Source organism: Rhyacophila brunnea, unplaced genomic scaffold, assembly GCF_057557595.1.
Source record: "Rhyacophila brunnea isolate RB1 unplaced genomic scaffold, BYU_Rbru_1.0 scaffold_22, whole genome shotgun sequence".
Taxonomy (NCBI): Eukaryota; Metazoa; Arthropoda; class Insecta; order Trichoptera; family Rhyacophilidae; genus Rhyacophila; species Rhyacophila brunnea.
This window is the reverse complement of record NW_028232882.1, coordinates 23,722,337-23,747,055: the sequence shown is the minus strand read 5'-3', so window position 1 is coordinate 23,747,055 and position 24,719 is coordinate 23,722,337. Positions and strand designations below refer to the sequence as shown.

Genomic DNA, 24,719 nt, shown 5'->3' with positions numbered 1-24,719 from the left:
GGTTAGGTTAGGTTAGGTTTGGTTAGGTTAACCTAACAAATAATCCAGTTTATCGGCTATTTTCAAAATGCGTTTTCCGCTGTATCCGCTTTAACCGAACAGTACCAAAAATTCAGCTCACTGGTTGGAAACAAAATATATTAATTAGGTACTATAAAAGTTTTAACAGGACTTTATTTTTTTGCCGTATTCGCGATGTCTAGTTTACTTCCGTTGTCCTTAGACGTCACGTTTTTGGTGAACAGCAGTGACACGTGCATACCTAATTTAAAATTTATATAAAGTTGTCAGGTGCATTTTTAAATGTACCTTTCAGAAACCGTAGACTCGCAATATTGTCTATTGAAGCAGAGACGGTATTTAAATTTGATTTAGTTGTACACCTATATCTTGTTAGTAATGTATCCATAAAACAGATTTCTTAGATATTGGAGACATGAAATTATGATAAAAAGTAGATACTGTATAAAAAATGTTCCGGAATTTTGGCACTGCCTATGGGCGGCATTTTGGCACTGCCTAGGGGCGGCATTTTGTCTAGGGACGTCACTGAAATGGACCACCGCGAAGTAAACTAAAACATGTATTTGTAATTATTATATAATGTGGTTTGTATGTATTTTGAGTGATACTTTAATTACATTCGTGTACTTATATTTTTTATAGTGGTGAAAAAATTTAAAAAGAGACGGTGACATTTTAAATTTCTTAATATAAACTGAAAAGATGAATTATTATATGAATTACACATTCTGTGATCCTTCAAGAGAAGTAAAAGACTTTAAATATATATCGAGAAAAAACTTCTTAAAATAAAAAGTGTTATCAATAATCTTGCATAAAATATTAGAGATAAAAGAATGAAACTTTATAACAATGTTTATTGATATTTAATACACACGATAAAAACATTAAAATTATAAAGCGTTTTACGTATCGGTTAAAAGTTGAATAAAAATAGCTGAATGTTCACCATAATAATAAATAAATTAACAATGTCGGAGCCAGAAGAACTGACTCTCGACTCCATCAAAGATTCCCCCGGCGACGATTGCATGTCCCAGCCGTGGGATAAACTCCTGGGAGACACTCCGCCAGAGAGAAGCATCCCCAGGATAATGAGGACGCGTCCATCGTTCTGCGACCTTCCTCCAAACGACAACACGATCGCTTTGAATCCAGATCCCAATAGTTTGAGTACTAACAGGCCTCCGCCGCCAGGAATGGGCAGGCTTACTAGGACTCAGAGCTTGGGTGTGAGGAAGACTGGAAATGGATTTCTGGGAAACTTTCACAGGCAGTTGAGATTCTCTCTCAGAAATGAGAGAGGCAGTGGAAAGGAGAGTACTGGAGGACCATTCTTCAGGTAAGAACCAAAAATCATTTTATCTTTTAGTCCGTCAATAAATATTGTTTAATATTATATGGGTAAATTGTTTGGCAAACCTTGGCATACAAGGTGGAAAACCCACTTATGGACGTATAGAAATACCTAAATTCATTATTAATTTTATTTAATAAAATGCAAATTTTAAGTGCATTTTCCAAATGGAATTTTCACTATTGGCATTTTGATCGGTCCATCGTAATATATTTTTTTTGCTTAAACCCAGCAAATCTTGGCATAAAATAAACTATGGATTTATATTACAATATACATACACTCTGGACTCTGGAGTAAGTAAGCTGGTTAAAAATCTCAAGTAACGAGACTCAAAAATATCTTAGAAATACGGAGTTCAAAAGAGATACTGATTCTTCTATACCAGTGATTCTAAACCTGTTTTTATCAATTAATCAATGTTATTTTCAAAAGTTGTATCTCATTAATGTTTTAATCTTTAAATTTCAAATGGCCATCTTGCGAGATCGCGAGGAGGCTCCATGTCATTTTTCTGTATGCGCGACTGCCGTGATTTAACTGATATGGTGTTCTATCGACACACCAACAAGCTTGCTTCTACCTAATGATAATATCCTTCGTTTTAATAAATATTGACTGTCCGAAATTGGCACAGCGTCCTTGCTGCAAGCTGCGAGCTCATTAATCTAAGGCGTGGGCAGATGTAAACGATGCGTTGTTGACAAAAAGCAGCAAAATAAAATACAGTGATTTCAGATCTGATTTCTACAAAATGTCGTATAAATTTACATTATTAGCAAACACTACTCGTTTTTACATACCGACCCAAATGACAGATGAAATTGTTTGAATGAATTGTTGTATTTTAATGGTAGAAGCATCCAATTTTCTTCATAGTGATAATAACACCATGGAAAAACATACACATTATAACAATGATCGTCATAGACAGAGGTTTTCAATTGTTTTTTGTTTGTCAACGAATACATTAATTAATAATTATGACCAAGATGGAAGTCACAGTCCATAATTTTGTGTGATCGAAATTTAGTATAGTTATGCAGATAGTCAATGCAAAATCAGTTATCGTGTTTAAGATGATATAACGTGTCTTTTCAACGTTATGCGTAAAGCACACAGGCTCTTAAATATTTCAATTTGTAGAAAACAGTCACACTACACTAAAATAACATAAATACTTCAAATTATGTTCTTAAACGTCATTCTCATGCATAGTACCCGTGGCGAAGGATGGAGGTAGACTGTTAAGATTCGACATAAAACATTGTCAGTCAAACAATGACATATTATTAATTATTAATGTCATTGCAGTCAAACGTCTTTGTTTTCATTGAACTAATACTACAACGTGTAGATAGTGTTTGTTAGATTTAAAAATTCAATTTTTGAGTGGAGACTTCAAGAGATTTTATCATATAACTTTTGATTAGGTTTGATCCTAAAAATCAAACAAAAATAGAAATTCCCCACGATCAACCACCAATCGTCGTCAGCTGGAGTCAATCTACTGCTAAATGAAAGCCTACCTTAGCTCTAATGACCCTTCGGCTCCTAGTTCCTCGCTACCACGGATATCCGTCGAAATTTTACAAGTTCATCGAAACAACGGTGGCGAAATTTCGGTGGTTTTAGTGTCAGCTTAGCGACCTTTGTTACAACCCGTACACTTCTCTGCCTCAGTCATTTAAAATTAAATATTGATACTAAAATGTCTTTTTAACCTGCATCGTCATGCAAAAAAATGGACGCTGGACACCAATGGTAAAGCTGAACATACCGATTATAGAACATACATAATTTTGAAAACATCTGATAAAATATATTATAACCAATAGAAAAAAATCTTTTTTGAAAAAAGTAAGACACCAACAAGGATCGAACCTGCGTTTCTCGGGTTTCGCGCACATGCACATAGAGCTATAAGCGTTATACTTAATTGCGACAAATTTTAAATAATGGCTCTTAATACTCTCTGACTTTAATTACTAACCGACGCCACGAATCACTCAAAGACTTTTTGTTGTAACTTAATGAACTTGCTAATAATTTTTAATTAGCTATTTTTAAGTATGCCGCTTATAGCATAGTGGTTTACGTGCATGGGTGCGAAACCCGAGAGATGCAGGTTCGATATCTGCCAGATGTCTTACTTTTTCCAAAAAAAATCTATTGGTTATAATATATTTTCTCAGAAGTCTTTTCAAAATTATGTCTGTTCAATAATTAGAATGTAACATTCTTAAATCTTGTGAATTATTAGTTGAATAAAAAAATAGTTAATAATTGCCGATTACACATTACAATATTATAATAATTACAGAAATTTACTATCTATTTTTCAACAGATTAGATAAATTAATAGTATTTCGAAATTTCCGTGATTTTGCAGTTGAAAATGTTGAAGATTACCTCGCGCAAGGTACATATCAATTTTCAAAAACCGTTTTTTTTTAATTTTACTTTAAATTTACATATTGTCAAAATCTAATAAAAAATACGTAAGTACATCTTAATATGACTGTAATCTTCTCTAAACGCGCCAGCATTGCGAGAGAAAAATATTTAAATAAAATACGAGTACTTATAATAAATAATGGTTTATTGATCAATAAAATTGTCATAGAGTTCTAATCAAAAATATAATATAAGCTAACGTTAAAATCAACCATTGACGCCTAAAAGACAAGAACGTTGTTTACCACATATATTTTATTTATCAACTTGATGGTATTTGAAAATAGAATTATTAATTGTAAATAGAATAAAAAAATATTATTAAACCACCATTCGTCAATGGAATAAATTGTAGATAAATCTCACGCGCATTGACTAAACCCTTTAAAATGTTTGGCGAAATATTATCTTGAGACACGTGTAAAAATCGACAAAGGGATTCCAAGGTTTCATCATAATACTCGTAACATCACATACTGAATAGTAAATTATACAACATAAAAAAACGAGTTTTCTTTGAAGAAAAATACAGCTGGTCTTTTGAATACTGCGCAGAATAAAAACAAACATGGAGGGAAGTGAATAATTGCGTGTCTTCACACTTAATTTGCTCCAAGAATATTTAAAAAATGACAAGTATTACTTTGCGACAAGATCATTCTAAAATTTTAGTTTATACAGGTATTTCAAGCCAAAAATGCGTCGATTTGGGTTAAGAGCGGAATGCAGAAACATTTGTCATAACTAAAATTTCCTTAGCAGAAAACACTATGCAAAGTGACGTCCCGTGGGGGTAGGCAGATTGAGCGTCGCTTGGGGGCGGCAGTTACTCGAAGGCGGCAAATCGAGGAGAATCATTTAGTATAGAAAAAGCTACGTAAACTTAGTAATAACGAAAATATCTTTCCATTAAAAAAATCAGCTTACTGGTTGGAGTTGTTTCCAACCAACTTATTAATTAACATAAAAGGTTTAACAGGAATGTAATTTTTTGTCATATTCGCGATGTCTAGTTTACTTCCGTTGCGCTTCGACGTCCATGCTGACGAGAAACAATACGTGCACTGATGATACAAAATTCTGTATAAAAAATGGGGCGACATTTTGGCGGTGCCCAGGGGCGGCATTTATCTAGGGACGTCACTGACTATGCAGAAACATTGTCTTTAGTTAACCCATAGCTTACGGGCCGCACAAAATTGTGTTTTTGCTAATTACTTTTCAAATGCAAATTAAAACAAAATAATACCATATTTAAAAATTCTCTTTCCTATAGTTTAGGTAAATTATTTTATAATTGTTAAACGATGACAAAAATATGACAACTGCATTTTATAAATGCAATAACTATAAATACATATTAATATTTAATTATAATACTCTTATGTTTCCGTTATAAGTCATTATACAGGTTTAACATGGTAACACTAGCGTCAATTGTCATTCTATCACCCGGCATCTTATATTTCTGCGGGCTGGCATATAAAAGTAAAATAATATTCTGCAAGTACATGCCAAACGAATTAACACTCTCAATATTGAGATACATTGTTAAATGAATTTTAGTGTGTGGACTGTTTTATAGACATGCGAATTTATTTTGACAGCAGCTGTCAGTAGTAAATGGTAGTACAGAAGGGGGCGTGTTCATAACAAAAGTAGTCTATGGTTAAGGATTCCTTAACTCTATACTCAGGATTGTCTATAGTTAAGTCATGCTTTTCGGCGACTTATGTGAAAGAAAAATATTTTGCAGCGAAATACACTGAGCCATCATTATGACTATAATATTTAAATAATCAATCATAAATATCAGTCACCATACATCGTGGTGTAAAATTAATTGTTCATATGGCTCCCCTTAGTCTAGTCTGGTCCGGTTTGGTACGTGTGGGTAATATTTTTTGGAATTCTCACAGTCAAAACCAGTTTCAGTTAAGTACTTGATTTGATTTAAAGTAATCACATGTTGATGATTATATGCGATATTGGAGATGTTAATTTTAATTTAACAAGCAAAAAATAGCAAATATTTACATACATTTATCAAGTAGGTACACAGGTTTACCCACGCTAAGTACACCTGCAGATATTTTGTTAACTGTTCACCGCTTTTTGCTCAATTGCATGTTTGGTTTGATATGAAGTATCCTTTTAAATTGTACACGTCCAGGGATCGAAATGGACCCGAGCAGACTGGAGCGCAGGTGCAGCTCCGGTTTGTCAAACATTCGAGACTAACGCTCCGTTTATTATTGTTAACTAATTTAGTGCTAACACCGCGACTGGCGCGTTTGGTGTCGTTGGCTATTATGTATAATTAACGTGTTATTTAAATGTGATAATTAAAAGGTTAGCAGTGATTGTAAATTAATTTAATTTACGTGTATTTTTTTAAGGTTTAATACAAAACTTCGGACACATAGTAAAAACAGTATATTTATGATATGTCGTAAAATTCTATTTCTACAAACAATAATGAATTACTATTTTATTATCCATTAAATTTTGGCTTTGAGCTTTTTGTTGTAGCTTGTATCTTAAAATTAATAAAGAGTAGATAATAAAAATAATGGAGTTTTCGGTTTGTCTTTTTGTACAATTGTTAAAAAAAAAGAAAAGCCGATGTCCCAACCTCACCTTACCAAAATTTACGATTGTCATTATTACTCAGTAATTCTGACACTATCTAGTGGTGGCGTCACTTATCTACAATAAGCATTTGGACCTTGGTTATGTTAATTTAATGGAGATATCTCTGCATCTGACTCTAATGCGATGCATAAAGGCGACATAATTATTATTCTTTGTAGGCGGCAATCACGAGACATTTACTAATACTTTGATACAATATAATATTACATAGAATCGGATCCCCTTTCGTAGAAATTTATTTCCTGCGGCGTCATAGTATTTTTGTTTTAATCAATCAGTCTCCATTTTAGTAATGATATACTCGCGCTGTTTATGTATCCCGAAAATTTTCTTCAATGAATTGCCGCTCAATGAATGCCATATAGGTACTTACCACATAGCTTTTAGGTAGAGGGGTGTAGTATGAGATTCGTTATTTGATAATGAAACATAAAATTGGTATAATGTAAATTTCAGATGTCAGCGCTTCCTAACGAAGCGACCGCATCATCTGCTTCTCGGAAAACCAATCAATATTGCTCTAAAAGGTTGTAATATTCATTGATGTTTCTTCATTTACCACCCTTTATAATGTGCTGCTCCTAAGCAACTCATAACCTGCCTACCCCATGGGACGTCATAAAGTACAATGCCTTAACACATTAGAGTTGCGCTTAGCAGATGCTCCTAAAAACGTCGAGGAGCTCAAATGCGCCTTGGCATTGGAGAGGACAAAGGAGCTCGGTAAAATTGTAATTTAATATTGACACTGGGACAACTGGACGCCAGGACAAGTGGGTCTTACACTGCCGAACGATATAACGTTCATTCATGAAATAAATAGACGTTCGTTACGATTTGATACATAAAGTAGATGAGGAAGTTTAATAAGTTTATATCTACTACTTAGTAGTTTTAATTCATTTTGCTCTTAACAAAATGTTTTCTATTGCGGATTGAGAATTATTATGACACTTCATATAAAAATAATATAACTCTCTTCTCGTTGGAACTTAAATATAATATGCACAATTAAATCATTATTTACGTGTGCATATTTAAATACTCACCAAGTGTTAAATATATATTTTAAAGTTACTATAATTCATGCGCGTTTATTTATTTTTGAATTTCATTCGATTGCTTAGCGCCCATTTGTCCCGGCGCTGAATTATCCTAGACCCGTTTTTTATATATATAAATATAATTAGAGAACTTGGACAACGGATCCTCGCTCTGCAAACAAAGCCTCAAAAAATTATAAAAAATATATTCTTGTCTACTATTTATATATATACCGTTTTTTTCCGTTGATTATCCAGGGTGTAATTATAATATTTAAATATATGCAAATTTTTTAAATTGCTCTTGCTGTTACACTAGACATGACCGAATTGCCTATATCAAAATTAGCATGTGTATATTTGCATTCATTATCTACCCACTGACAATGTTTTAATAGTACCTACTCTAATTAAAATTACCTATAGCTAACAATTATTTATTCATACTATAATCAATTAATTACATACATGCTTTTAAAACATAAAATAAAATATAGTCTATTTTCAAAATTAATTGGAACATCGTATAACCATTAAATTAAAAAAAAAAAATAACCCTCATACCCAGTGATTTCCAACCGATTTTTCATTATACACTAGTGTGCCGTGAGCGAATGGGGGAAGTGGTTCGAAAAATTTAATTCCATTTCCTACATAACTCATGTGAATTCCGACAAAAAGTAATATGTTTGTATTTTATGCTATACAGTGTAATATTGTTAACCGGTAGCTTAGTAGTTTTTGTTTGGTATATTTTATGTCAAAAATTAATGTGTTATCGTCCAATGCGTAAGACATTGAACTGGGCACTCATCTGCGCACTCCGGGATAAATAATTCCCGGTGAGGTCACAATATAATATTTATATGGTATTCTCAAAACCTGGGTGTTATGTGATCGTTTCACTTCTACTACTGCACTTCTGTTGAACTACGGTACTGTCATTGTTCATTTGTAGTGTAAAAAAAGAATATAATAAAGTACTATATTATATATTTATATTATAATTTAAAATAAATATGATGTGGAATATTACATAATGTATTTGTCTTGATTTATGTGTCTGTAACGCAGCGTAATGCAACACACGACACACACACACACACACAATCCCTCTTTGTCTGACGCATTGAACACGTTGAACTCATAGTTAAAAATGTTGACAGATGACACTGTCATTTGGTATTTTTTTCAATTTATTCTATAAACGTATTTGTCAACACCGGCTATCCCGTCACTGTTAAGTGTTTATTATGTTGATTGGACAATATAAAAAAATGTAATAAACAGTATTTAATTCACAGATAATAACATAACGTTAAACTAAGTAAAATAAGCCAGATGACGACTATATAAACAGTTTCTTGTTACCATCTTTGTATGTGCCAACATACAGAAAAATCATTAATTTTTCGATGTCTACCAATTCACCCACATTATAAATCCCCTCTAGTTTTAATCACTTTTTGATATGGTCAATTTGTCAAGTTGAATTCGCAAAATATATGATAATTATTTAGAATCAGAAAAGGGTACCGCGAAAATTTTAAAATTTAAAAAGTGTGCCGTGAAATCAAACATGTTGGGAAACACTGCACTAATCATTGAATTAACTACTGAGTTAGGTGAGCATTTTGATTTGTCGATGCTTGATTATTGGTAACGGTTACTTCAAACATTGATTTGACGTACGTAGTGTGTTTGAACTTTCTGTATTTAGAAATTTCTGTTTATTATTTATTCTTCAAAACGTTCATAACTTTGTATAAACATTTTTTTAAATTAAGCTTGTTTGTTTGTAATTTCATTTTATACAGATTGCAGACTCAATCTTCTAAATATTTACAAAATGTGAAGCTTTTTAAACCAATTATTGCCGTACAATTTATTATATTATCCCTGAGCGACAGCTACGACTGCATTTTGTGGTCAACGTAACCGTAGAATGCAGTTTGCATGGAGCAGGCCTTACAGTTTATCTTATACTTAACGGCCCACATGCTCAGCGTAGGTCAAAATGGAGCTTTTATAGTATTTTCCGAGCATAACCCTGGACATTCCTTAAACGTTGTAGATAATCTATTTATATAATTTTGAAGCCTTATTGTTCTTTATATTTATTTTTAACATTTGATGACTGCATAAAGTATTTTTATTACATAAAATAGTATTCTTTTAAACCTCTCGATCTAATGTTTTAGAATATAGTAATATTTCAGTACTTCCATATGCAGTAGTGTTAATTTTTTTTAGGTTTATTAATTTTTAAACGCATTTACAAAACCATCAGTAAAATTAATGTTAACATTATATAGTGACATATTTACGATAAAAAAAAATATTTTATAATCATTGTTGTGTTGTTGTGGTATGTTTGGCATGTAGGGCACCGGGGCAAGCCCCATATCCCTTTCGTCTGTATGATGGCGTGTGATGGAAGTCTCCTCCCTTGCGGGTTTTTCTGTGTTGTCTGCATCTTGGCTTGTTGGTTAGAATTGAATTATGTTTCGTTTTCTTCTTTCTTCTTTCTTCTTTCTTCACTCTTGTCGGCGCTCGTTCGTTCCTATCTATACTTTGGTGTGGATCTAGATCCTTTTGCTGGTTAATCTTTTCATGAGTTCGTTGGCGATATCGATGGTGTTCTTGAGCGCCATCAGCGCTTCATTGATTTGGTCTGGCTCCGAGGTTCTGGTGGTGGTATTCATCCAAGCTGGTCTGAATGTGTTTTGCGGTTCTTCGCGTTGTCTGGGCTGTTGTTGGAATTGCTTGTCGGCGTTTGTAAACGCATATCTGGCGTGTTTGGGGTGCCTTGGGCAACCTCTGTAGTTGGCCGGGTGTGGGCCACCACAGTTGGCGCATTTGGCTGTCTGTCTGTTTTTTTGTTATTTGTTGGTTCTGCCGTTTTGAGGATTGGCATGTCTGGCTTTTTCGGTGTCAGTTTAGCTGGTCTTTTTGCAATTTTGAGGTCGGGGCTTTCAGTAGCTAGGCGTTTGCTAGCTCTTCTGATCTTTCTTTTTCTTCGTCTTCTTCTCGTTCGAAGCGATCGTTGACGGCTTTGAGTTTTTGATAGTAGTATTCGTCCTCGCTCATCTTGGTCTTGGCTGCAGCTGCGTCTGTTTTGGCTGCAGCTGCGTATGTTTTTGGTGTATCTTTTCTGAGGCTGGGAGTTGATGGCCCCACTGGAGTGGTGTCCATCTTTTCGGAGCTGGTCGTGGTTTTGGCGGTGCTGGTCGTAGTTATGGCGGTGGATGTTGAAGGTACGGCTGGGGCCGGGGCTTTGGCGGTAGCCTCAGCGGGGGCCTGGGCGGATATATCAGCTTCCGTAGTCTGGGATTCGTCATTAAAGTAGTCGGAGTCATCGATGTCCAGGTCTTCGTAATCAGCGTCGTCCTCCGTGTCGGCGTGATCAGAGGCCACCAGCTTGATGGCTTCGATTTCCTCCAAGACTCTCTGCATGTTGGATTTTTTCTTCTTTGTTCTCTCCGGCTTATCTTTCTGCTTTTGGAGATCTGGCAGTGACTCGTGTGGCGGAATCCCATAAGCGATGGTGAGAAAGCCGTAGATATAGGCAAAATCTGCCGCTCTCAGCTTCCTCTTCAGCGCATGGATCTGCGTCAGATCGGTTTTGAAGTTGTCATCGATCTGTGCATGTGAGTCCGGATTCAGCAAACCGTCGAGCGATGGTATCTTGCTCATCTTGGTTTGCTTTGTCCAACTTCGGCGCAAGTATCGGTAACAATATCTGTATGTGTTGCTCTGCTCGCCGCTATGAAGGCTTCAGAGAAGTTCCAATTCACTCGGCCGTCGATAATTATCTCAAGAAAGACAATCAGAGGCGGCAGAAATTCATTGGATGCCCTCCAGATGGGCGATGATAACGGCGCTGCAGCATCCAAAGGTGGCGGACTGGATCGGCGATAGTGGCGGGATTATTTCAACGAAGGTAGCAGCTTCGTATTGAAATCAATCGGCGAAGGTGGCGGAGCAAGATGGCGGAGTTATTCTAATCGAGAAAGGTGGCGGAATTCGTATCGAATTTTCTTTGTGTCGAAATTCGGATCGGAATTATTTGTAATCGATATGTCTTGAAAGCGTTAATAAAATCGAATCTGTATCGATATTATTACTCGTATCGGAGCTTGAGGTGTGCGATCGCGGTGAGTGCCAGTCTGCGAATGACTGTTATAATCATTGTGCTCCCAAAGGCATTTTATTATTCTAAAAATGGGCACGATTAAAACATTTGAAGATAATTGTAAAGATACTGATTATAAGCTATGCCTTTGACCATTCAAATGTGATAAACATCCTACGAATAATGATTGTTTTATTATAATTATTTACCTAAGAATAAGGTAGTATTTTTTTTGAAATACGCCATTTTTATTGGCATTTCCCAGTCGTTAAGCTACATCATACGGCCGTAGCCATAAATTGACAAACGATAAATGAAGTAGGGAGTAAGATCATGGTAACGCGCGTGTTTGAGAGTGTTTGGGAAATACGCCATAGAAATCCGTAGATTTTTTATACTTGAATAAATGTATATCGTTATGATGCTCTATTTTCTTATCGCGAGAATCGATATTTCATAATCAAATATGTAACATTATATCAATATAATAAAAAAAAAGTATTATTTTAAGCGTCATCGTTATTCAATTGAGAATATATATACCTATGATATTCGTGGATATACCTAGTCACTTTTTCAAATTCTTTTTTTGTCTTCTTGTTGTGGACATTACTAAAGATAATAACACATTGAACTCTCATGACAAAAATATACACCATGCCATATACAGATCCCAAAATAATGCAATTCCTTCAAAATTACGTGTAAATAGCAGACTCCAATATAAATTATACCGAATGCATTGGACTATATCAGTATATTAATATAATATTATAGTAATATCTTGAGCTTTTGAGAAAAGAAAAAAAAGTCACATACTTATATGTATCTCAATTGTATTTCAGATGACGACGATTATACTAATAAGCTTGTATGATATTAATATTATATTATGTAATATGTTGATGGCATGTTAATTTCTAGAATGAGAAGAAACATGACTTTATAATAGCATAGTATATAGCTTTCCTACAGAGTCTATTGTTCAGACTCCGAAAGATGCCCCAAATTCTAAATTTTCGACCGCAATACAGTACATGGGCCCTTAACGCGCGTAACTGGTTAAAAATGTATAATATGTCCCAATGTAGTACACATTTTAAAACGTTATGATGTTCCCAATGAAAACACGTTTGTCCTTTCAAAGAAAATAAATTTAATGTTCCCTCTTCTCTCAAAACCGGAAATCTTTTCATGTAGGTATATTATATTTAACATGCTTTGATGCGAGTTTTTTAACTACCCAGCTAAAAATAATACGAAGTATTTACAGAAATAGGTAGATATTTTATATGGTGAATTATAATTTTGATGTGTCTTCATTTATTCAACTCACACCTTGGCCACATCCAGCGGGAGTTTTCTTTAACGCAAATAACGCAACCGACTCTTCATAAAATTTAAATGTGGGCCTCCAAATAGTTCAAACCTATACAAAAATGCGTTTACTACCTAAAAAATAATGTTTCTTTTTTTAATAAAATCGATTCAGATTACACGGAATAAACACATAAGAATGTTAAAATCAACGACGACCCGTGAGAATACCTAGGCAGATCATGACGTGTGCTAAAATACGGCAAATTAAGACAGAAAATATGAATATTTTATACTTACCTACACAGTGAAAATAAATTGTTTTATTGTAGTGTGCCTCAAAATCAGTTTGTGCATCGGATCTCTACGTCACTAAACGCGCCATTGGCCACCTCGAATTTTTTGTTTATAAACATCATAGAACTCTTCATTTACTTAATGAAGGAAAGATAGCTAATTTTCAACATTAATTATATAATAATTATCCTGACGATAGACTAAACATGGTTTCCCAAACTATGTTCCGCCGAACCTGAATAGGTGTTCCGCGACCATTTGGAAAGGTTTTATACACTGCAACACATTCCAAGATCTTCTACTAGGTAGAAGTAAAATAAGTAAAACTAAAATAATTAAAGAATCTACTTCATATTGAAAAGCGAGTGATGATCAATCTCCACTAATGTTTATGACGTCAAGTATCTAGATAGGTCATGCTTCCCACAAGGGGGGGGGGGCTGACAGACCTTTAGCATAGGGGCCTGGGCTTGGGCCCTGCGTGAGAGATCGATCAGCCAAGTGAGATAAACACACATCACAAACATGCACTAATAGTAAAAAAATGTCGCCGGCGCTGTTTCACTTCAAACATACTAACATTTAATAATATGTGGTTTTGCCATACTTACAATTTTTGATTATTGTCGATATTTGACATGTCCATAATTGTGCATGTCAACATAAAAGTGGGTGTATTAAAAATACAAAAAATCGCTTAAAATACCTTTAATTTTACCGCGAACACCATTTGGAATATGCAACTTTAGATCGTCACATTGCCTTTAACCTTAGCGATTGTTTAGTCCAGGGTTTCCCAAACTATTTCTGCAATGGAACACTTCGCAAACCCGGCAATTTTAACGGAACACTTAGTTTATTTTGTAGGTTATTTATTTGCGCAGCTAACCGGTCTGCCAATTTTGGCAACTGTCGTTAAACTGATAAGACTTGTCAGCCGGTCAGTAAAAACAATATACCCCATCTTTCATCTTTCATCAAAAGATGGTTCTCCGTCTGTACAACCCGAAGCGGGCCCCCAGACTAGGATCTTTGGCGGGCCCCCCTACCTATCGCTAAGGACAAAGACAGTGTGAAGCTCTACAATAGTGTTTTCCAAACGGTGTACGCGGTAAAATTTATGTGTATACTTAGTGATTTTATCGTATATTTTAATACATCCATTTGAATTATGGAGATGTCGAGTATTGATACACAATTAAAAATTGTATCGTACAACCACATAACTTTAAATAATAATATTACCGAATATTTTTACTATTCAAGCAAATTTTTTTTATGTGTGTTTATCTCACTTATCTGGTCGTCTCGCCTCGCCGGGCCCCTCCTGAACCCGGGCCCTCAGGCTAAAGCCCTGTCAGCCCCCCCCCTTGTGGGGGCCATGGCCACTGTACGCAACTATCCTGACCATCCACCACTCTTTAAGCACCTATTATCATCAAATAATAATAGTCTACAATAGTCGCAATCATATAGGCTCCATGTCATATTGTTTAATAATAATACTTAATACGAAATAATCTGATTTAAGTGTTTATGTTCTATCAAAATAAGGTACATTTTGTTTTTGACAGCTGTGAAATCGTATCCGGAAAATTGTACGTAAACAGTTCACCGCAGGATACTTTTATCGTGCGCCGCAGTACGTATAACATTTTATCAAATGACAAGTTCTTCGTTGAATATTTCACCGTGGAGTATATTTGTACGTAAGCTACAACATGTGGCGAATTTTATGAGATGTCTTTACTAGGTTAGAGTTAATTTAATTGGAACAGCACTATTTGCAAACTATCACCGCATTTTGTAAGATACGTACAAATGTATTCCATGGTGAAATCTTCAACGAAGAACTCGTCATTTGATAAAATGTTATACGAACTCATGTTTCACGTACTGCGGCGCACGAATAAGTGTCCCACTATGAACTGCATACGTACAACTTACATGTAACCCTGTGAAATAGGACCACGAAGTTTTGGCGCCTCTTTTTTCTTTTCATTTGTGTTTTACTTGTGTATTTATGTTGTGAATTTAGATATATTCAAAGAGAATAGATAACTATATTTTTCGTTATTGTCATAAGATTCGAACGTTTAAATGAGCTCTGACACCTAAGTAGTCGAATCAACATAACGTGAAAACTGTGTTTTTATCTCAGAGTAATGATGTATAGAGAGCGCCTATCGTTCGGCAAAATGAAGCCGTGTTTCTTGCGTGTAACGTACGGTAGAACCTCAATTTTATTATTATCAACTTAACTATGAAACGTTATACCATCATGTTGCTTCTTAATACGGCTACCAAATTGAAACACAACATAGTTAACTAGTTCTAATAAAATAACAACTTCACTAACTTTATATTTAACACAAAAACAATAAATTTCAGCAACACGTGCTCGCAGTTTTTAAATGAATGTAATCAGTCAAATCCATATTTACCGGCGACGTTTCCAAAAAATATTTAATTCAGCCGTAGAAATTCTATCTTACTCTAACGCATAGTGAGGATAGGATATAAGTGTGCCAAATGCTTACTCACTCGCACTTATGGTTCGTTTTTGTTCATGCCTTGGTTTTTATAAATAAGTTAAAATAAACAGGGCACAGTCATTTTTCGCAACGATATCAAATTATAGTACTCTTTATAAAGAGACTATCAACAATATGTGTGCAAGTTTATTGATAACGGAAATAATATTGTTTGTGTAACATTTTTTTATGATTCCTGGTAAAGCATAAGTGTTATGAGTTTAATTTTATGTGCATAATGATTTTTTATTGCACTAGCATTTTTAATAGTTACTCTAAGGCCCGTTTCAGACAGGACACCGGTATCGCGATCGATATAATATAGGAGACCTTTGTATTCGAGTAAAGGGGCCTTTGTGTTATGTTTATGAACGCTCAGAGCTAATGAGTCAACGCATAATTTCGCTTTATAAATTAGAACATAAAACCGGCTGCGGTAATAAAAACAAGTGTATCGGCGGCTTGAGAATGTAGCGGCCGACGGAAAAGTGTACCGGGCACGCTTTGACTCGTTAGCTCAGGGACGTTCATAAACATAATACAAAGGCCCCTTCATTCGAATACAAAGTCGTCCTTATATTATATCGAGCGCGACACCGGTGTCCCGTCTGAAACGGGCCTAAGTTCAATAATAACACAAACCAATGTATTATGAGTTTTCAAATCACGTTTACGTTTGTTTTTTAATTAGTCAATTAAAATTGCTAATTACTTGTATTAAATTCACGATTTGTATTACATGTCTGAGTGTAAAAAGTAAGGTGTATTAATCGAATAATGGATTTTTTTAACCAATGCCGAGACTTGTTTAAAATGCATGTGATTTTAATTGAAATGGTTATCGTACTACGCTGTCATGAATGATGCAGGTACCCACTAATGGCAGAAATTTTATTTATGACTCAACTGGAAAATTTTTGCGTTGTTAGATTAACTATTCTTATCTCTCGGCCATGGCCCTCACACGGGGGTGTCAGGACTTTTTGTTTTGTTGCCAGGTTTGGTTGCCAGGACAGTTTTGAGGACAGGAGCGTGACGAATCTGCCATATATACCTACTAGAAAAACTATTTTTGGAAATAAATACGATCCCCGACGGGAGTTGAACCTATAAAACTACAATTACGCTACGAGCATCCTACATAATTATGACGAATTTAACTAATAGTTCTTACAGTCATGAAATGCTTAACAAATTGCGTTAATGTTGACTGTCGGTTTTGTGTGTTTAAATTAAGGGGGGACATGTTCGGCGTAGGTCAAAATTGAGTTTTTATTTTATTTTCAAACCATGATCCTGGACACTCCTTAAACGTTGTAGATAATCTATTTATATAATTTTGAAGCCTTATTATCCTTTATATTTATTTTAAACATTTGATGACTGCATAAAGTATTTTGGTTACATAAAATAGTATTCTTTTAAACCTCTCGCTCTAATGTTTTAGAATATAGTCATATTTCGGTACATGAATGTGCAGTGTAAAAACCATTAGTATAATTTATGACAAGATAATTTTAATAAAATATTTACGATAAAAAATTATATTGATAATCTCTGTGATCCCAAATTTGACAAGAATTAGGCATTTTATTTTTCAAAAATTCGGCATAAATTCATATATTGCAATGTCATTAAATTTATATTTATTAGCCGAATTGTTTAAAAAAAATAATATTCATTTTAAGAAACACTGATGACCACATCACACCATCGTTTCAGTGATAAATTTGAATATTTTGAAGTGATTTAAGTGTCGATTTGATAAAAATATGTTATCATGCAGGTATCAGATTTCTTATTTATTTGCGGTCTGTTATTTTTGCGAACTGGCACTGAATATTTTTTTAACAATTTTGATGTCAACTGCAACAAAAAAATATTTATTTTATTTGCTTCTCAAAATAAAATTACATGTTAAAACGTTATATTGGCTAAGTAGCTGTATTGCTAGGGTTACCAACCATTAAATTTATTCAAGAACTTCTTTTATTCTCTAGCTATAATTATGAAAATGAGACAAAAGAGATCCTCTAGAACGTTTTATTTTCATACAAATTCTGAAATCTGAGAATGCTTTTACATTATTTATATACAATAATCAACTAATGCGTAATTTCAAAACACCTCAGATACTTACTTGAAAAAATCTTTTTTGAAAAAAATACGATGCCCGAAGGGTCTTGAACCTAGGTCTTAGATGGATTCGCACCGACCAATTTACCAATCTAAAGTGCATCCCATCTAACTACAGCGAAATTGACTAGCAGTTTTTTTTATATGAAGTGCTTATCAACTTGCATTAATTTTGTCTATCGGTTTTCGTTTTTTAAATAAATGTATCATTAATTGTCTTAATTACTAACAGGCGCCCAGATCACAACAAATTTTAGTTATTACGTACTTGCACTTGCTAATAATTTAATAAGCTATTTATTTTATTCAACGAAGGCGTCATATTTTTTTCAAAGATTTTTTATAGTAGGTACATATCTGAGGTGTTTTCAAATCATGTATGTTTAATATACAGAATGTTATATTCTCAAATCTTGTGAATTTTTATTAAATATTAAACTGGACCGGTTTTGTCAGTCTCATAGGGACATTGTCAACTAGTCGATAGCTATTTCGGTTATAACATCATTGTCAAGACTGAGTTTTATTTAAATTAATATAAAAACTTTTAAAATATACGTGGTGGGCAACTGGTTTTATTGGTTTTGATTTAATTAGCGGTGTTAACACATAAACGTAAATATAAACAGGTCAATTATGTATATCATCAAGATATTAAAATATAAAAAAAAAAATAATTACCTTCCCTATGATTTCCTTTATTCATATTAATAAGGTTACTTTTTTAAAACATTTTGATTTGGTGTGCAGCGAAACAAATCCCATTCACCAGTGTCCCGTGATGTAAAAAAGTTTGGCAGACACTGCTCTAGACTCTCGATCTGTGTTAGTGATGTTATAGGTACAAACTTCTGGATATATTAATTATCATAGTCGGTCGGCAGTTATAATTTTTTTTTTTGATTCTATTTTTTCTGTTTTTCTTAATCAATAAATAAATAAATAGTTAGCACGGGTCAGAAGGAACTATTAAATCTACATATCATTATGTCAGTGTTTCCAAACCTTTTTCTGTTTGACGTAACACTTGAAGGATTTTGTAAAGTCTATGGGAAACCTAACTGGTGCATATCGAGGGTATACTGACAGAACGCATTATTTCAGTTTTTGCTGTTTTTCTGTTTTAAATGCCAAAATGTATACAATTTTACGTTCTACGTCCTGGTAAAACGCATAAAGGCATAGGATATAATGGTGAGAAAATATAAACATTATTAAATCATATTGTTATATTTTTATTATGATAGAAAGCATGATAATGACCTAATGCGTTCTGCGTATACAAAATACAGGACTTGTAACATGTCGTATATTGTGTTTTCCATAAAGGTTAGTCTTTATAATGTAGAAAAAATGTTTTTAAATCATAAAAAAATCTACGTGGGAGAATGCTTTGAAAAAAATTTAAAGTCCTTTTTGCGATTATCTCAGAACTTGTTTTAATGAGTTAATGCTTTCTGTCTGTATACCTTCGATATTAAGGTAGATGCTGGTATACTAAAAATAAGCATGCACCACAATATACAGTGATACACACACACTGGCAACTTACCATCCCAAAATGCCACAATATACTATTTTTAGTCCCACTAAATGCTATCATATAAATTACTGCATCACACAAAGACTGTCTATCCCTTTGCGTTACAACGTGAAAATTATATATCTCCACGAAATCTACTGTATTATTCACATACTTTCCTTAATTTACTGCCCCATTAGAATGTGCCACCACCAGGCTACAAATGGTGGTTAACCTTTTCTTTACGATTCTAATAAATTCCATCCGTTCCGGTGGTATCACCTTGGGTTACCGTACGAGATTAACAATATTATAGCAAGTAAAAGGGAAATACATATTTTATAACAGCATAAGCACCTAAGTCTGATACGGTTTCATTATTATTATTATTATTTGTTATTTATTTTATCTATAAAACGATCAAAAAGGAATCAGAACTTATAGCCTATAAGTCATAATAATATCTTGATCTCACCTCTTACTGTTAAATCTCTTTCTCAGAATTGAGTACGTCTCACTTGTCGCATATGAGGCATCTAATTCAAAAAGCGATAAGTCCACATTTGGTAAAAATCGAGAAAAAAATATGCACGTATTCTTTGTATAATTTTACACAATATGTATTGATCTATAAATTCCAAAACGCGACATAACCCTACGAAAAACGTTTCATATTATTTAAAGCTTGGTTGATTTCGCACGTGTTTAAGTCAACCAATAAGGGAACGTTCAATATTGAAAAGCGCGTCTCCCATGATGTAGCATCTGGTAAACTCATGACAGTGCCACAGAAATATGTGCCTTATGTGGAATAAATTAAAAAGTGAGGTACAAGTAGCGCTACGTCAAATTTTATTTTGCCTTTATTTATTACATTTAAGAGTTTATCGGCTGAAATAAATTGCTATTATGTTCTAATTTCGACATAGAATACAACGGAAAAAATAATATCACGTAAAACAAATAATTGAAGCTTGAAACATAAAAACGTTGTTTTCCGAAAATATTGAATTGTGGACTTGTCGCTTTTTGTAATTAGACGCCTCATATACTTTTATATCTATCTCTTTTGTTCGTTGTGGAAGGCGAGGCTCTGTTTGCAATGTACATTTATAATTTATGATGGGTAAATTAAATCTGCCGGAAATCTATCTATCAATTATTATGTTTACTGGATAATGCTGTCGATTTTGATAATAATAACATTTTAATTATATGAAATATTGACGATTCTAGGAATAGCCGAAATACCAAGTTGACGAAGTGTATATTAACTGAAATATTTGTAGTTTAATGAGCTGGGTAACCTAAAATGACATTATAGTAACAGAAGTGTTAATAAAATTAAGTATTCACTTCGGGTACATGTTTTGATGATGTCTTATAATTTTTTTCCCTCAATTAATAAAGCAATCCTTAGCAATCGAGACCTTAACCTAGGTTATGGTATGCGTATGGTACGTTGTTATGAGTTATCTCAATTCTTTTCTATGGTATGGATGTATGGACGTTAAACCAAGAGATGTCACGGAGACTTGAAGCTTTCGAGATGTGGCTGTATAGACGCATCTTCAAAATTCCTTGGACTGACCGGGTGACAAATGTTGAAGTTTTCAATCGAATGGGGAAGGACCGATAAGTTCTACGTAGTATCAAAACTAGGAAACTACAGTACCTCGGCCACATTATGAGAGGACAAAAGTACAGCATTCCCCAACTTGTCATTCAAGGAAAGATCAACGGTAAGCGTAGAGAGGACGGCGCCGCATTTCGTGGCTTAAGAACCTCTGTGATTGGTACGAGTGCAGCTCCACTGAACTGTTCCGGTAGCAGACGACAAAGATAAGATCGCCTTGATGGTGGCCGACCTCCGCTAGGGGATGGCACAATAAGAAGAAGAACCTAAAGTGACATTATAGTAACGGGAGCTTTAATTTATTTATTTATTTGAAAAAGACACGTTGAGTACATAACAAATTATTAATTCAGGACGTTCACAACATGACATTTAGTAAATTATATACATTTATAAAATGAAGTATTCACTTTGGGTACATGTTTTGATGATGTCATAAAATTTTGTTCCCTCAATTAATAAAAGGTTTCAAGTAGTTATTTTAGCAATCTTTCGAGAATTCTCACGAAACCCTGGTCGAGAAGCACTGCATTATATGAATAAATCGACACTGTAAAAATAAATAAATACATAATAACATATGATTACAACAGTTGATGATATTAGCATATTATTATATGTGAAAATAATTGATTATTTGAGTTCTAAGTATCATTTTATGGAAAATTTTAATTGATAGTGTACGATTATTATAATTTAATTGGTTTTCGGACTATTAATTCCGCTGTAAATACTATTTTTTGATCTTTACGATGATCTCTGATAATAATGTATGTATATTATTTTTATCTTCCAAAGGATCATAATCACGATTCACGATAATACGTACAGGTGCAAAGTTTTGCGCCAAAACTCTATAATCCTATACCGTAGCTGTCAAAATTATAGTATTTGAAAAGTTTTTACAAAAATACTCATGTTTCGTTTTATACTTATAATATAATAATTGTAAATAATAAAATGAAAAAGCCTTTTTAATTCTTACAATCAAAAGTAAATGACGGTTAATTGACTATATCTAATGAATATATATATTATGTATATATATATCCTATCTACTTATTTTCTAGTTTATATAATATTAAATATTATTATTTTTAATATTTTTGTATAATATATAATATATATATTAAGATTTTTTATTTTGTATATATAGGGTGTTTTCTCTAGAGGTATAAAACTTTGAAATGGAATAAAACAAAGATGACTTTTTATATTGACATGAAATTTACTTTATTCGAAAGATGCTCTTCTGGCATTATAATTTAAATATGATTTCTGGCATATGACCGCCACGGCTGGCTCGGACGTGGTCTAATCTGGAGGTCCAATTTTCGATGACTTTTTCCAACATTTGTGGCCGTATATCGGCAATAACGCGGCGAATGTTGTCCTCCAAGTGGTCAATCGTTTCGGGCTTATCGGCGTAGACTAGCGACTTCACATATCCCCACAGAAAATAGTCAAGCGGCGTTAAATCGCACGATCTTGGAGGCCAATTCACGGGTCCGAAACGTGAAACTATGCGGTTACCAAACGTTTCCTTCAATAAATCAATTGTGGCACGAGCTGTGTGACATGTTGCGCCTTCTTGTTAAAACCACAGCTCCTGCATATTATGGTTGTTCAATTGATGAACGAAAAAGTCAGTAATCATGGCTCTATAGCGGTCACCATTGACTGTAACGTTCTGGCCAGCATCGTTTTTAAAGAAGTACGGACCAATTATTGCACCAGCGCATAAAGCACACCAAACAGTCAATTTTTCTGGATGTAACGGTGTCTCAACATACACTTGAGGATTATCATCACTCCAAATACGGCAGTTTTGTTTATTGGCGTATCCATTCAACCAAAAGTGAGCTTCATCGCTAAACAAAATTCGCTTATGAAAATCGGGATCAACGGCAATGTTGTTTTAGAATAAATTTTCACAATTTGGAAGCGTTGTTCAGGCGTCAGTCTATTCATGTAGAAATGCCAAACCAAACTAAACATAAATCACTTAACAGCTGACAAAATGGCCGCCAATTAAAAAAGTGCTGCCAGCTTAAAGTTCTATATCTCTAAAAAAAACACACTTAGTAGTAGTAGTACTATTAGATAATGTTTATAAAGTAAACAATGATATGTAATTAGTTTGTTTGGTTTGTAAGAACCCCTCTTCGGGTGAAGGCCTCCTCCAAAGAGTCCCACTGGACACTGTTTTCGGCTATTTGTAGCCAATTTGGGCCCGCTGTCTTTATGATATCGTCTTGCCATCTCACATGGGGTCTTCTTCTATAGCATTTTCCTTTTGGGCCATTCCATGAAGTAATTATTTTTGTCCATCTCTCATCTTGTAGTCGCGCTACATGACCCGCCCATTTCCATTTAAGTCTTTGAGCATGGATTAGAGCGTCTGTGGCTTTTGAAATATTTGATATAATTGTATATAACCTGGATGAAATGTAAGATGATACATTATTTACGTTATTTCCATTTTGAGCAACCATTCCTGTAAAGTGTTTATTTATTATAGTCTCAATTTTTGCTAAATACTACGTGATTTAATATTAACATACAAAATCTGATTACATTAGGTAGTTAGTAGGTGGGTCCCGGGTTCGCTTCACGGGTATGACAAATTTACAGTGGTTAATATTCATTTCTGGTAAGAAAATATTTGTCAATTATTCAACATCCACTCTGCGGAGACCCATATTTATGATCTTTTCGGATTGAACATGGTTAATATTGTATATTTTCAGTTAAAACTGTGAAGGTACACTTTTATTTAAAAAATGAAAAAAGTATCAGGGCACTATGCATTGTGAAAGGGTTTTCGATTCGATTCGAATGCAATGAGTCTGGTGGCGCTAATGTAAAATGCAGTTTGTTTCGAATGATATACATTATAAGGTTAAAATATGTTTTTATTTTTTTCAAGTTTAATTATCCGGTTACATTTAAATTCTACGTAAAATATTTCACCGTGGCACAGTTCACCGTGAGCTTTCTATCGGAAAAATACGGTCTCCAATTTTATTAGATTCAATATGAACATTAATTCAATTCTCATAGCTGATTTTGGCAAAATTCATTAATTCAAGTATGAAAACCTAACCTAACCTAACAAATAATCCAGGATATCGGCTATTTTCAAAATTTTTTGCTGCTGGCTTCTGTAAAGTATAAACCGACAAGAACCGTGTTTTATTTAGACATGAATTTTATGTCAGTACACGACCCAAAGAGGTTGGACGGTCTTTAATATACGGCCATATATTTTCGATACAACATTTCACAGTGAAGTGTGATACGGCGAACTGCATACGTACAAGTTTCCGGACGCGCAATTATCCACTTTGATATCTCTGTGCGGCGGATACATTGCAACTCTTACAGAATATAAAAATTAACAAATTAATGGAAATTTTAGAATAAAAATTGACGTTTTTTATAATTACGTTTTATGTATTTTACGTATTAACAAAAACAATAAAAAAGTTTATTCACCATATTATTATAATATGTTTTTGAATGACATTTCTTTAGAAAACGACTAGCTCATTTTCACTATTTGAAAGAATTGGTCGGATGGGTTTCATGAAGGTTTTGTTTTTT

The 24,719-nt window shown here is 33.9% G+C and overlaps 1 protein-coding gene across 4 annotated transcripts in view; it reads left to right on the top strand.

Moving 5' to 3' along the window:
• Positions 1 to 24,719, top strand: part of LOC147070246 (G protein-activated inward rectifier potassium channel 3-like) — a 97,140-nt gene that overhangs the window by 27,314 nt on the left and 45,107 nt on the right. For all 4 annotated transcript variants that reach the window (XM_085949735.1, XM_085949736.1, XM_085949733.1 and 1 more), the window contains exon 2: positions 667 to 1,366. In XM_085949735.1, coding sequence (XP_085805861.1) covers positions 966 to 1,366 — 401 coding nt within the window. In that variant the 5' untranslated portion in view covers positions 667 to 965. The remainder of the gene's footprint in view (positions 1 to 666; positions 1,367 to 24,719) is intronic.